At 55.1% G+C, this 11,237-nt stretch overlaps 1 protein-coding gene across 1 annotated transcript; it reads left to right on the top strand.

The window, feature by feature from the left end:
• Positions 1-3,105: 3,105 nt before the first annotated feature.
• CNN2 (calponin 2) lies at positions 3,106-11,237 on the top strand. The gene is made up of 7 exons (XM_079772544.1): positions 3,106-3,263; positions 6,838-6,959; positions 7,661-7,727; positions 7,829-7,966; positions 9,373-9,489; positions 9,607-9,753; positions 10,279-11,237. The coding sequence occupies exons 1-7, from the start codon at positions 3,201-3,203 to the stop codon at positions 10,552-10,554; spliced, it is 930 nt and encodes a 309-aa protein (XP_079628670.1). The 5' UTR covers positions 3,106-3,200; the 3' UTR covers positions 10,555-11,237.

Here is an 11,237-nt window from a genome sequence, read left to right as displayed (position 1 = left end):
TTTTTTTTTTAATTATTTTCACCCAGCTGGTGTGGTTAGGTGGTTGAGCATTGACCTATGAACCGGGAAGTCACAGTTTGATTCCAGTCAGAGCATATGCCCAGGTTGCGGGCTCAATTCCCAGTGGTGAGTGTGCAGGAGGCAGCCGATTAATGATTCTCTCTCATCATTGATGTTTCTCAGGCGTCCTCAAACTACGGCCCGCGGACCACATGCGGGTGTTTTTGCCGTTTTGTTTTTTTACTTCAAAATAAGATATGTGCAGTGTGCATAGGAATTTGTTCATAGTTTTTTTTAAACTATAGTTCGGCCCTCCAACGGTCTGAGGGACAGTGAACTGGCCCCCTGTTTAAAAAGTTTGAGGACCCCTGATGTTTCTATCTCTCCCTCTCTTAAATTAATAAAGATATACTTACAAAAATTCTTTCCAACCACTTAAAAATGTAATATCCATTCTTAGCTCACGGGCCACCAAAAAAAAAAAAAAAAAAGGCAGTATCTGGATTTGGCCTATGGGTCCAAACAGCCCCGGCCAGTAGAAATACAAGACAAACCACACACATAATTTTTAACTTTCTAGTAGAATTAAGAACAGTTTTGTAAAATGTTTCACATCACTCTATATCTCAAAAATATGATCATTTCAGCATGTGATCAATATGAAAAATGACGAATGAAGTTTGTGACACCTTTTTCTGGATCACATCTTTGAAATCTGGCGTGTTTCCCACTCACAACACAACTAGAAACATCTATGAGAGAAACATCCATCAGTTGCCTCTTGCATGCCCCACACTGGGGCGTGAACCTGCAACCAGCCATGTGCCCTGACCGGGAATCAAACCGGTGACCTCGGTGTCTGGGACAATGCTCAATCAACTAAGCCACATGGGCCAGGGCTAAGGTGCCCAGCTCTTATGTGGCACAACATCCCAGGCGTCCCAGGCATATTTGGGGGCGTGTGGTGAATATCAGTGCCTGGGAAGCAGACCATTTCACAGGTGGAGACTGAGGCTGGGTGGTTTTGCAGGGCTTGCCCCGGTCTCCAGGAGGCGCACAGGCTGGCAGGTGCTTCTAGGATTTGGAGCCATCTAGGCTCAGTCTTCCTGTTTCTGTTTCAGCTCCTGGCCTCCCTAATAGAAATGCTGTAGGGGGACCCAGCACCCCGGGATGTGGGCGGGCTACTGTCCTGTGAGTATGCCTGCCTGGACTGGCATGAGTTGGACATAGGGCTGTAGGCATAGGTGGGGGGGTCACATGCAACTTTTCAGAGACCCCCAACTCAGATGGTATCCCTAGGGCCGTGGTCGGCAAACTGCGGCTTGCGAGCCACATGCGGCTCTTTGGCCCCTTGAGTGTGGCTCTTCCACAAAACACCACAGCCTGGGCGAGTCTATTTTGAAGAAGTGGTGCTAGAAGAAGTTTATGTTTAAAAAATTTGGCTCTCAAAAAGAAATTTCAATCGTCGTACTGTTGATATTTGGCTCTGTTGACTAATGAGTTTGCCGACCACTGCCCTAGGGAGTAAGTGGTTGCCCACTGGACAAGCACCAGGGGCCAGGGCATGGCAAGGAGACCCATGGCCATGTTGCCAGCAGCCACTGACCTCTGCAGGCCGCCTTGAGACCTCTTCATAGTGCCTCCAGAGTGCCCTGGGGCCCACCTCTTGCCCAACAGGACCTGCATGGAATCTACCTGAACACCCCATGCCCCTACCACCCTCACAGCTCCCACCTAGACACCAAGAAACTGCACTGTCCCCATACTCAGGGTTGCATTGCCTCACTGTTGACCCTCCCACTTTCACTGGTCCCCATTTCACAGATGATGAAACTGAGACCCAGAAGGGAAGGGACTCCTCCAAGACCATCCAGCTAGGACTTGAACCCTGAAGAAAGGAGTCTTCAGATAGATGGAATGGGAGAATGACAGGCAGAGAAAGAGGAAGCAAACATTGAGAGAGTGGGGAGCCAGCGATGAGTGCTCCCCAGGGAAGGGGCATCGGTACGTCATCTCTGAGCCCTCACAGAGTCCAACCAGCCACTTGTCAAATGTGTCAAACTCCTATACATGCTTCAGAACCCCATCTCATGTCTCCTTTTATGTGCAACTTTCCTTGATCCGTCCAGCCAGTGGAGCCTCGACTTCCCTTCCAGGTTCCTCCACCCCAGACCCCTTTTCTGTACTGTACTTGTTCACATGGGGCAGGGGACTTTGTGCCTGGCTCTGTCTTCCCAAGGACGGGCAGGAGCTAAGGTCTCATGGAAGCCAGGATTGCCTAGCAAGGAACTGGCCCAGAGGCCGTGTCAGGGAACTTTTGATGAATGAACAAATTACTGAATAAGTGAATTAATTTATTCTGTTATTTATTAATTTATTGGTTTTTCTGTACAAACAAACATCACCTATTGAGCACCAACTGTGTGCCTGGTCGGGTAGCTTGGTAGCTTCAGCCTTAACCCCAAGACATCTCCTGACTTCAACTCTGCTATTTCCTACACCCCTCCATCCCCCATCATTCCTCAGCCCAGAATTCAAGGTCCCTTCTCATCCCCCATCCCCCAGTCTATCTGATTGATCTCTACACGCTTTGGATCACTGATGGTCCCTCTAGATCTTTGCACCTTTTTTTCTGCCAGGAACACGAATCCCTTTTGGACTGGCAAACTCCTACTCATCCATCAGAGCCCCAGCTCCAATGCCCCTTCCTCTGAGGACTCCTCTAGTTCCCTGGTCCACCACCCATCTATGGAGTTCCTGGAGGGAGGCTAAATTGGGAGGTGCTTCTAAGTGGCAGGGAGGAGTCCTCACTCGTGCACCAAGGGAATTAGGGTTCCATCCAACAATTCCCTGTCTGCCATCACTGCAGAAAGGGAAACTGAGACCAAGAAAGGGTGAGAGAGCCACTTATTGGGCCCCCAGCAGGGAGAGGGCAAGCGTGCCACGCCTTGGCAGTCGAAAGCCCCTGCCCCTCCCTTCCTCAGTTTCCCTTCGGGACTCCTGGGAATGCGGCGCTCCGCCGGGGCGGGTGTAGGGGCGGCCGGCCGAGTGCAGGAAGTCCGCGGCCGCAGGAATCCAGCGCATCCCGGCCTTATAAGGACAAGTGCGGAGGGGCCAATCAGCGGTGGGGGCGGGGTCGGACCCGCGCGTCCCGCCGGCGCACCCGCCAAGTCGTGGGTCCCGCCGTCGCCGCCGCCGGCATGAGCTCCACGCAGTTCAACAAGGGGCCCTCGTACGGGCTTTCGGCTGAGGTCAAGAACCGGGTGAGTGAGGGGCGCCCCCGGAGATCCTGCACCGTCTAGGCTCCCGGACATCTAGGCATAGTGGCTCTGGGATGAAAGTGGCCCTCCTCGTCCCCAACATCTGCGGTTCTGGGGGCGCCCACCGAGACTCCCGAGATGCTGGGGGAGCAGAGAGATCTGCGACCTGGCACTGCCCCAGCGCCCAGGAGTGATGGGGTCTGACCCCTTCCCCCGCCCTCCCCACCTAAACCCCACAGCCCTGGGCCCTTCCAGCGCTTCAAGGCCCGAGAGAGCACTGAGGGGCTCAGAGGCTCCGGCAGCCCCTCCTCCCCGGGCCACACGTCTGTTTGGGGGACACTTAAGCGTAGGAGGGGAAGCGGGCGGGCCAGGTGTTCTTTTTAAATTAGGGTGTGGGCACCCCCCACAGGAATTTCCCAACCTCTCACACCTGGGAGGGAGGCGACAAGGGGAAGTTGTTCGGAGGAGGAGGAGGCCGGCTTGGGCTGTTCCCTGTCTGTTCTCTTTGTCTCCGTCTGACAAAGGAACAGCAGAGGGGTCCTCAGGACGCCCGGGTTCCCTGAAATGTGTGTTTCATAACCTAGAAACACGGGGTGGGGCCAATGGGAGACACTTTGTAAGAAAACTCTTGTGGTTCTGGCTCAGAGAGGGGCAGACACTTTTGGAGGGTCACACAGCCTGGCCCATCTAGGGAAGGGGGAGCACAGGGGGTGATTCCAGATCCATGGGGAGGTCTCAGGCCTGATAAGCAAGGGCCTTTCCAGCTGAGGGGCGTTTGCCATCCCCCTCCCCCCCCCCCACACACACACACATACATCCTCCCACCAGACATCTGGGAAGGAAGCCTGCCTGGGCATGCTGAGGACACAGTCCGGCCAGCCCCGGACGGGGACCTGCAGTTGGCACCCTAGGACCTTCAACAGGAGGGAGAACTCTCCATTGCCTCAGTGGGCTCCTTGGAGCCTCCCTCCATCCCTTTGACAAAAGGGGAAGCTGAAGCTTAGGAAGCCATGAGATAGAGAATAGTCACTCAGCTGGCTCTGCCCCCCGCCCCCCATGAATCCCCCTCCAACAATAATCCCACAGAGTGAACACGGAACGTTGACAGACTGCCTGTGCAGGCACCTGGCATGCTGTCCCACACAGCCCAGGCAGTTTAAGGGCCCCAGTTTGCACACAGGGCCCAGAGCTGCCCAGGACCACACAGCTTGCAAACGGCAGAGTCAGGACTGGAACCAGACCTGTTGCATCCAGCGCCTGATGACCCCTGGTCCTCCTGGACCTGGCGCTGACCCCTGGGCAGCAGGAAGCGTGTGAGACCCGGGCAGCTTCAGAGATGGAGTGAGATGGGGCAGGTTGATACCTGCACAGGCGAGTGAGGTCAGAGGCTCCCTGAAGTCAGGCCTCGGTTTGCAAGTTTGGAGTGTGAGTTGGCCACCTACCAGCTTGCCACGGCCACTTGTCCCTCTTCCTATGGCTTGGAGCCCAGGCCCTGCCCACTTTTCCAGCTACTTAAGACGGGGGAGACCCAGAGACCTCTGTCTGGCCCCCGTGCCTCAGTTTACCCCCAGCTGGATGGCCTGAGGCAGGCGGTTGTCCATTGTGTCCCTCTGAGCAGCTGTGGCCACTTGATTCTGGGCTGGGTGACCGGCTTTTAGACCATTGGGAACAGCTGGTCCCAATTTAGCAGATTTCGCAGAAGGCGGTGGCTGCATTCCTGGCAGTTTGCGGTGGTGAAGAATGCTTCAGGCCACTGTGGGGAGGGCCAGACGCCTTTGCCCAGGACCCTGGCCCCCTTGAGCCGCCCTGGACGGGCCCCAGCTGGGCAGGCGTTCCAGGCATCCAGACCAGCCCCTCTCCCTCCGGCTCAGCCATCAGGACGTGACCCTGCTCATTCCTCAAGCTGAACAAAGCTTCCTCTGGGCTGGGCTGCGCCCCCAGCCCTGGGAACCGGGAGCCGGCAGCCTGAGGGGGTGGGCCGAGCGGATCGGGTTAGCCGACCAGCCTCCTGCCTTTGTCTCCCCTGGGCTCTGGGCGGGGATTCCGTATCCTATCACGAGGGTTTATATGCAGTCACCGGGAGGCAGGCCAGGGTTCAGGAGACCCCTGTGCAAACCGTTCCAAACACTGATGGGAAACTGAGGTACGGGGAGGAGAAATCATGGGGGAGGTGGGGCGGAGCTGAGAGGAATTAGGTCTGCCAAAGGTTTCAGTCCCCTGGGGGATGGGAGGAGAGGGAAAGGGAGGGCCTCCCCAGTGGGGATCTGTGAGTAAAGGTGGGCAGGGGGTCTGGAGCAGAAAACGCACCCAGTTTTATCCAGTCTGGTCCTGAACGGGGGCTGGACTCAGCTTCCCACCACTCCCAAGGACTGCCCTGGGGCTGACCAACTCTGCCCATTTTGGCCTGGGTCTCCCTGACTTCTTGGGGCTTCCCGGGGCTTCAGCCATTCTGACTTCCTCAGCCGTCCGTGCTCTGAGATGCTGCCACTGGAAACGGTGTGTGTGTGTGTGTGTGTGTGTGTGTGTGTGTGTGCTTGTGGGCAATGGGCGTGCACTGATGGGGGACCAGGAGTACTTTTATCCAGAGACAGCACTGAGCTGGACAGCAAAGCTCAAGGGGGGTGGGGGGGGATGCATCATAAGCGAGAAGCTGTATTATAACAGAAGGTGGGGATAAAAGACAGAAGGAAAATAAGGAGGCAGGGCCAGGGAGAGAGGGGTACCCGAGGAGGGCCGTCATAGCTAGCGTGGTCAGGGAAGTCCTCTCCAAAGGGGTGGCCTTCAAGCTGTGACTGGAGGGAAGGTAGGGACCCAGCCATGCAAACATCTGAGTCAAAAGGAACAGCACATGCGAAGGCCCTGAGCCAGTAACTGGTGTGGCCAGTTCTAGGCACAGGGAACGGTTTGGTGGTCCCTCTGTAAGTCAAACAGAATCACCACGTGACCCATCCATTCCACTCCTAGATAGGTTCCCAAACTAATTAAAACAGGTGTTTAAGAAAACCTGTACATGGATATTCACAGCAGCAGGATTCACAATGGCTAAGAGATGGAAACGGCCTAACGGCCCATCAACTGGTCAATGGGTACACACAGTGGGGTCCATCCACACAGCGGAATATTACTCAGCCATGGAAAGGAATGGGGCACTGACACGCTACCACATGGATGGACAGACCTTGGACACATGCCACTAGTGAGAGAAGCCAGACGCAAAAGGCCACACGGTGTGTGAGTCCATTTATGTGAAATGTCCAGAACAGGCACATCCACGGACAGGAAGTGGGAACAGAAGGGTTTGTCTCTAGTGCAGGTAGAGCAAGGAGATGAGGGTGTGGCACCATTGGAAGTGGATTAGAGCCAAAGTTTGTCGGGGGGAGATAGGAGCGTGTCTGTGGAGGGGGGTTTATCTGTGCCTGTGAGTGTCCCTGCTGATGGGACACGGCGCCGTAGTGTGGGGCCGTCCAGACCCCTCTGTCTCCTCCCTGTGGGGCCACCAGCCTCACCCCATCAGGAGCTTCAGAGAACCTCTGCCGGGTGTGTCCTCAGCCCCATCTTCTGCCCTCTGCTCCCGCAGCTTCTGTCCAAGTATGACCCTCAGAAGGAGGCGGAGCTCCGAAGCTGGATCGAGGGACTCACAGGCCTGTCTATTGGCCCCGACTTCCAGAAGGGTCTGAAGGATGGGATTATCCTGTGCACGTGAGTGTGGGTGTGGGCACGGGCTTGTCACCGGATTGTCCTGCACAGGGTGGCCGTGCTCCACTTGCCGTTTGAAGCCTGCTTGCTTTTCCCTCAGTGAGTCTGTGTCTTTCTGCGTGTGTGTGTGTGAGTGTGAGTGTGTGTGAGTGCGTGTGTGTGAGAGTGTGTGAGTGTGTGTGTGTGCGTGCGTGTGTGTGTGAGTGAGTGTGTGTGTGAGTGTGTGTGTGTGTGTGTGTGAGTGTGTGTGTGTGCGTGTGTGTGAGTGTGTGCGTGCGTGTGTGCGTGTGTGTGTGTGTGTGTGTGATTGCTTTGTTGAGGATTGCTAGCAGGAAGCATCCTTGCCTTGTGCCCTTTCCTGGGAGAGCCACTGAAGTTTCCGGAGGCCTTTGCTGCATCCTGCCCGACTACAGTTCAGACATTCCGTGGTTTGCACATGTGAATGGAAATTCTCAGATTCGCTCCCCGAAGTCAGGGCTTCTGGATTATGCTCTCAACACCCATTATTGTCACTCTTTAGCATCTTTGCTTTGTGGGTGAAGATGCCATTGCAAGAGGGGAAACTAAGGCCCAGAAAGAAGCAGTGAGGTGGACAAGGAAAGTGGCTAAGAGTAGAATTAGCCTCTTGGGTCTGTGACATCCAGGCTCACCTGTGCTCATGGAGGTTCCTGTTTCCTCCCCACCCATGTCTTCCCTCCCCCCAGGCTCATGAATAAGCTGCAGCCGGGCTCAGTCCCCAAGATCAACCGCTCCATGCAAAACTGGCACCAGGTGAGGGACTGTCGGGCGGAGAAAGGATGGGGCTGGGGGACCCCATCTGACCTGCGGGCAGTCTGAGGTCCTCTCACAGCCCCTTTTGTGTCTCCTCCCAGCTAGAAAACCTCTCCAACTTCATCAAGGCCATGGTCAGCTACGGCATGAACTCTGTGGACCTGTTCGAGGCCAATGACCTGTTTGAGAGTGGAAACATGACACAGGTGCAGGTGTCTCTTCTGGCTCTGGCAGGGAAGGTGAGGCCCAGAGAGGGGCAGAGACCTGCCCAAAGCCACACAGCAGACGATACAGATTTACAGAGGCTGACAGTCTACCCCTTCTTGGGCTCACAGTCTGATAGAGGAAGCAGACAATAAACCAAAAAAAATTTTTTTTGTTTAAAAAGTCTTTTTTTTTTAATATATTTTATTGATTTCTTACAGAGAGGAAGGGAGAGGGATAGAGAGTCAGAAACATCGATGAGAGAGAAACATCGATCAGCTGCCTCCTGCACACCTCCCAATGGAGATGTGCCCGCAACCAAGGTACATGCCCTTGACCAGAATCGAACCTGGGACCCTTGAGTCCGCAGGCCGACGCTCTATCCACTGAGCCAAACCGGTCAGGGCTAAAAAGTCTTTATATTTAAAATTTTTAATTTTTTTTGGTATTTTTTGTTAATCATCAACAAGGATATTTTTTCATTGATTTTTAGAGAGAGTGGAAGGGAGGGAGGAGGAGAGAGAGAGAGAGAAAGAGAAATATTGATGTGAGAGAGACACATCGATTGGTTGACCGGGGCCAGGGATTGAACCTGCAACCTAGATATGTACCCTTGACTGGGAATTGAACCCGAGGCCCTTTGGTGCACAGGCGATGCCCCTACCACTGAGAAACACTGGCCAGGGCAAAACTTTCTGTTTTAGAGCAGTTTTAGGTTCATACCAAAATTGAGAGGAAGCTACAGAGATTTCCCATATGCCCCCTGGTCAGGTACAGCCCACCCCCGCTCAGACACAGCCTCCCCCGCCATCCACATCCCCACTGGAGTTTGAACCCTGTGTCACCACTGATGAACGGCCAAGCCCAGAGTTTACAAGAGGGTTCCCTCTTCAAGTCATTTTCTTATAAGCTGTAAGTCATCGATTGTGAGACATGCCTGGAGGAAGAAGAAAGAATTAGACCAGGGTGTGGGGTCTAGTGACCCTTAAACAAAGACCAGCATAGGTTGGAGCAGTGTTTCCAGAGGAAGGAATAGCCAGGCCCTGATGTAGGAACAGGGAGGAGGTTCTCATGTCAGGAACGGTGTTCTGAGTGGTGTTTTCAAGGGCTGCCCCATGAAGACTGGGGACGGGGAGATCAGCGAGGACCCAGGGGCAAGTGTCCAAGTGAGAGATGGTGGTCATGGCCTGAACAAGCAGCAGTGAGAGTTGAGTAGAAGGAGATGAAAGATGAGGATCCCCCCCCCCGCCCCAGAATGCTTGGCCTGAGCAACAGGAAGGCTGGGGGCCAACAGCACCTCTGAATCTGAAGCCTAAGTCACTGGGCAGCAGGCGAAGGGGACAGGTTGCAGCCCGATCCTCCTCCAGGCTCACACACTCTGGGACTGGCTCAGGAGTCCAGGCTGCCCCTCCCTGATACTCCCAGCCCCCCTTCCCTCCAGGCCAAGACTAAGGGGCTGCAGAGTGGCGTGGACATTGGCATCAAGTACTCAGAGAAGCAGGAGCGGAACTTTGATGACGCCACCATGAAGGCGGGCCAGTGTGTCATCGGGCTCCAGGTGGGCACCAGGGCCCATCGGGGGTAGGGGGGAGATTCTGCTGTGACCCCAGCCCTGTCCCACTCCGTGGCCTCTTGAGTTTTGGGCAGCCTGACCTCTCCTGCCATCTTCCTGCAGATGGGTACCAACAAGTGTGCCAGCCAGTCGGGCATGACGGCCTATGGTACAAGAAGGCATCTGTACGACCCCAAGAACCATATCCTGCCACCCATGGACCACTCAACCATCAGCCTGCAAATGGGCACCAACAAGTGTGCCAGCCAGGTGGGCCTCACCCAGTCCCCCTCGGGCACGCCCCCACCTGGCCCAAACCCTTGTTCTCCATTGGCACCCCCACCCTGGGCTTCCCTCCTGCCTTCTCTGTCTCTGCCTCAGCTTACTATGTGTCCCCAAGGAAGTTTCTACCTAGCTCTATGCCTCAGTTTCCCTCAAGGGATTGACCTGAGGCCCGTTCAGCTCTGACATTTTTAGACCCTGTGGTTCTCCCTTTTCCTTCTGTGTCACATGTCGCAGTGTGGTGGGGGTTTTCAGGAGGCCTTGGCTCCAGACTAGGAAGCTTCCTGACTGGCAGGGAGAGCTGGACCCAAACACCCGTGGTTCCAAAGGACAGGGTCACTGGTAATGAATCCTCTCGGCATAGTCAGGAAAGAGGGTGTCTGAGCAGGGCTTGGAAGGGCGCAGAGGAGTTTGTACTGTGACCGTAAAGGGAGACGGGAGATGGTGTGGAAATTTTGGGGCGTTCCATATCCCTCATCCCTCCCATCCTGATGCTCTCTCTTCCCTCTTCAGGTGGGCATGACGGCTCCTGGGACCCGGCGGCACATCTATGACACCAAGCTGGGGACCGACAAGTGTGACAACTCCTCCATGTCCCTGCAGATGGGCTATACACAGGGTGCCAACCAGAGCGGCCAGGTCTTTGGCCTGGGCCGGCAGATATATGACCCCAAGTACTGTCCACAAGGCCCCATGGCTGACGGGGCTCCAGGCTCAGCTGGCGACTGCCCAAGCCCAGGGAAGGCCCCGGAGTACCCTCCATACTACCAAGAGGAGGCAGGCTACTGAGGGCCCATCCTTGCAGAGTGTCTCTTCACGTCATTGTCCCATCGGGAATTTGGGCTTTTTTCTACGTTTTCATCTTGTTTTTCTATGTGTTTAAGTTGAGGGTCTGTGAAAGCCAGATCCAGATGCATATAGGATGGGGGTCCCCGCTAGGGCACACCCAGGTAGCAAATTTCCCAGCAGGCTTAGGGCCAAGCAGGGGCGGGGGGAGGGGGGGCAGGGAGAAACCTGTGCAGGGAGGGAAATTGGCCCCAAATGCTTCCGGTTGCTTCTGCCCCTCTTCTCTTTTCTCTGCTGATCAGTTTGTGGTTTCTGCACCAACAGAAGTTTCAGGCAGTTGTAACAAAAGTAATTTTTTTTTGGGGGGATGGGGTGGGAAGGAAGTTCCTTGGGAGAGGGCTGGACCATAGTCCCCAGATATTTTAGGCATGGTGAGGGATTGCATTTCCCCAGGACCCGCACAGGGCACCAGTGGGGAAACAGGCAGACAGGACAATAGAGTTCTGAGTGGTTGAGGCAAACCCAGACCCCCACCTCTTCCACGCTTGTCCCCTCTCCCCCGCCAAGTACTGCACAGGGACCCCCACTAGGAGGCCCTCCCTGGGACCAGCCCCACCCAGGAGCCCTGGGACCAAGAGATAATGTGAAATACCAACTGTGGACCAAAGGCAATAAAAACCTCTTTT

This window comes from Cnephaeus nilssonii, assembly GCF_951640355.1.
Source record: "Cnephaeus nilssonii genome assembly, chromosome: 5".
In the NCBI taxonomy this organism is placed as follows: Eukaryota; Metazoa; Chordata; class Mammalia; order Chiroptera; family Vespertilionidae; genus Cnephaeus; species Cnephaeus nilssonii.
Note: the sequence above shows the minus strand (reverse complement) of the source record. Positions and strands in the feature narration are given on the sequence as shown.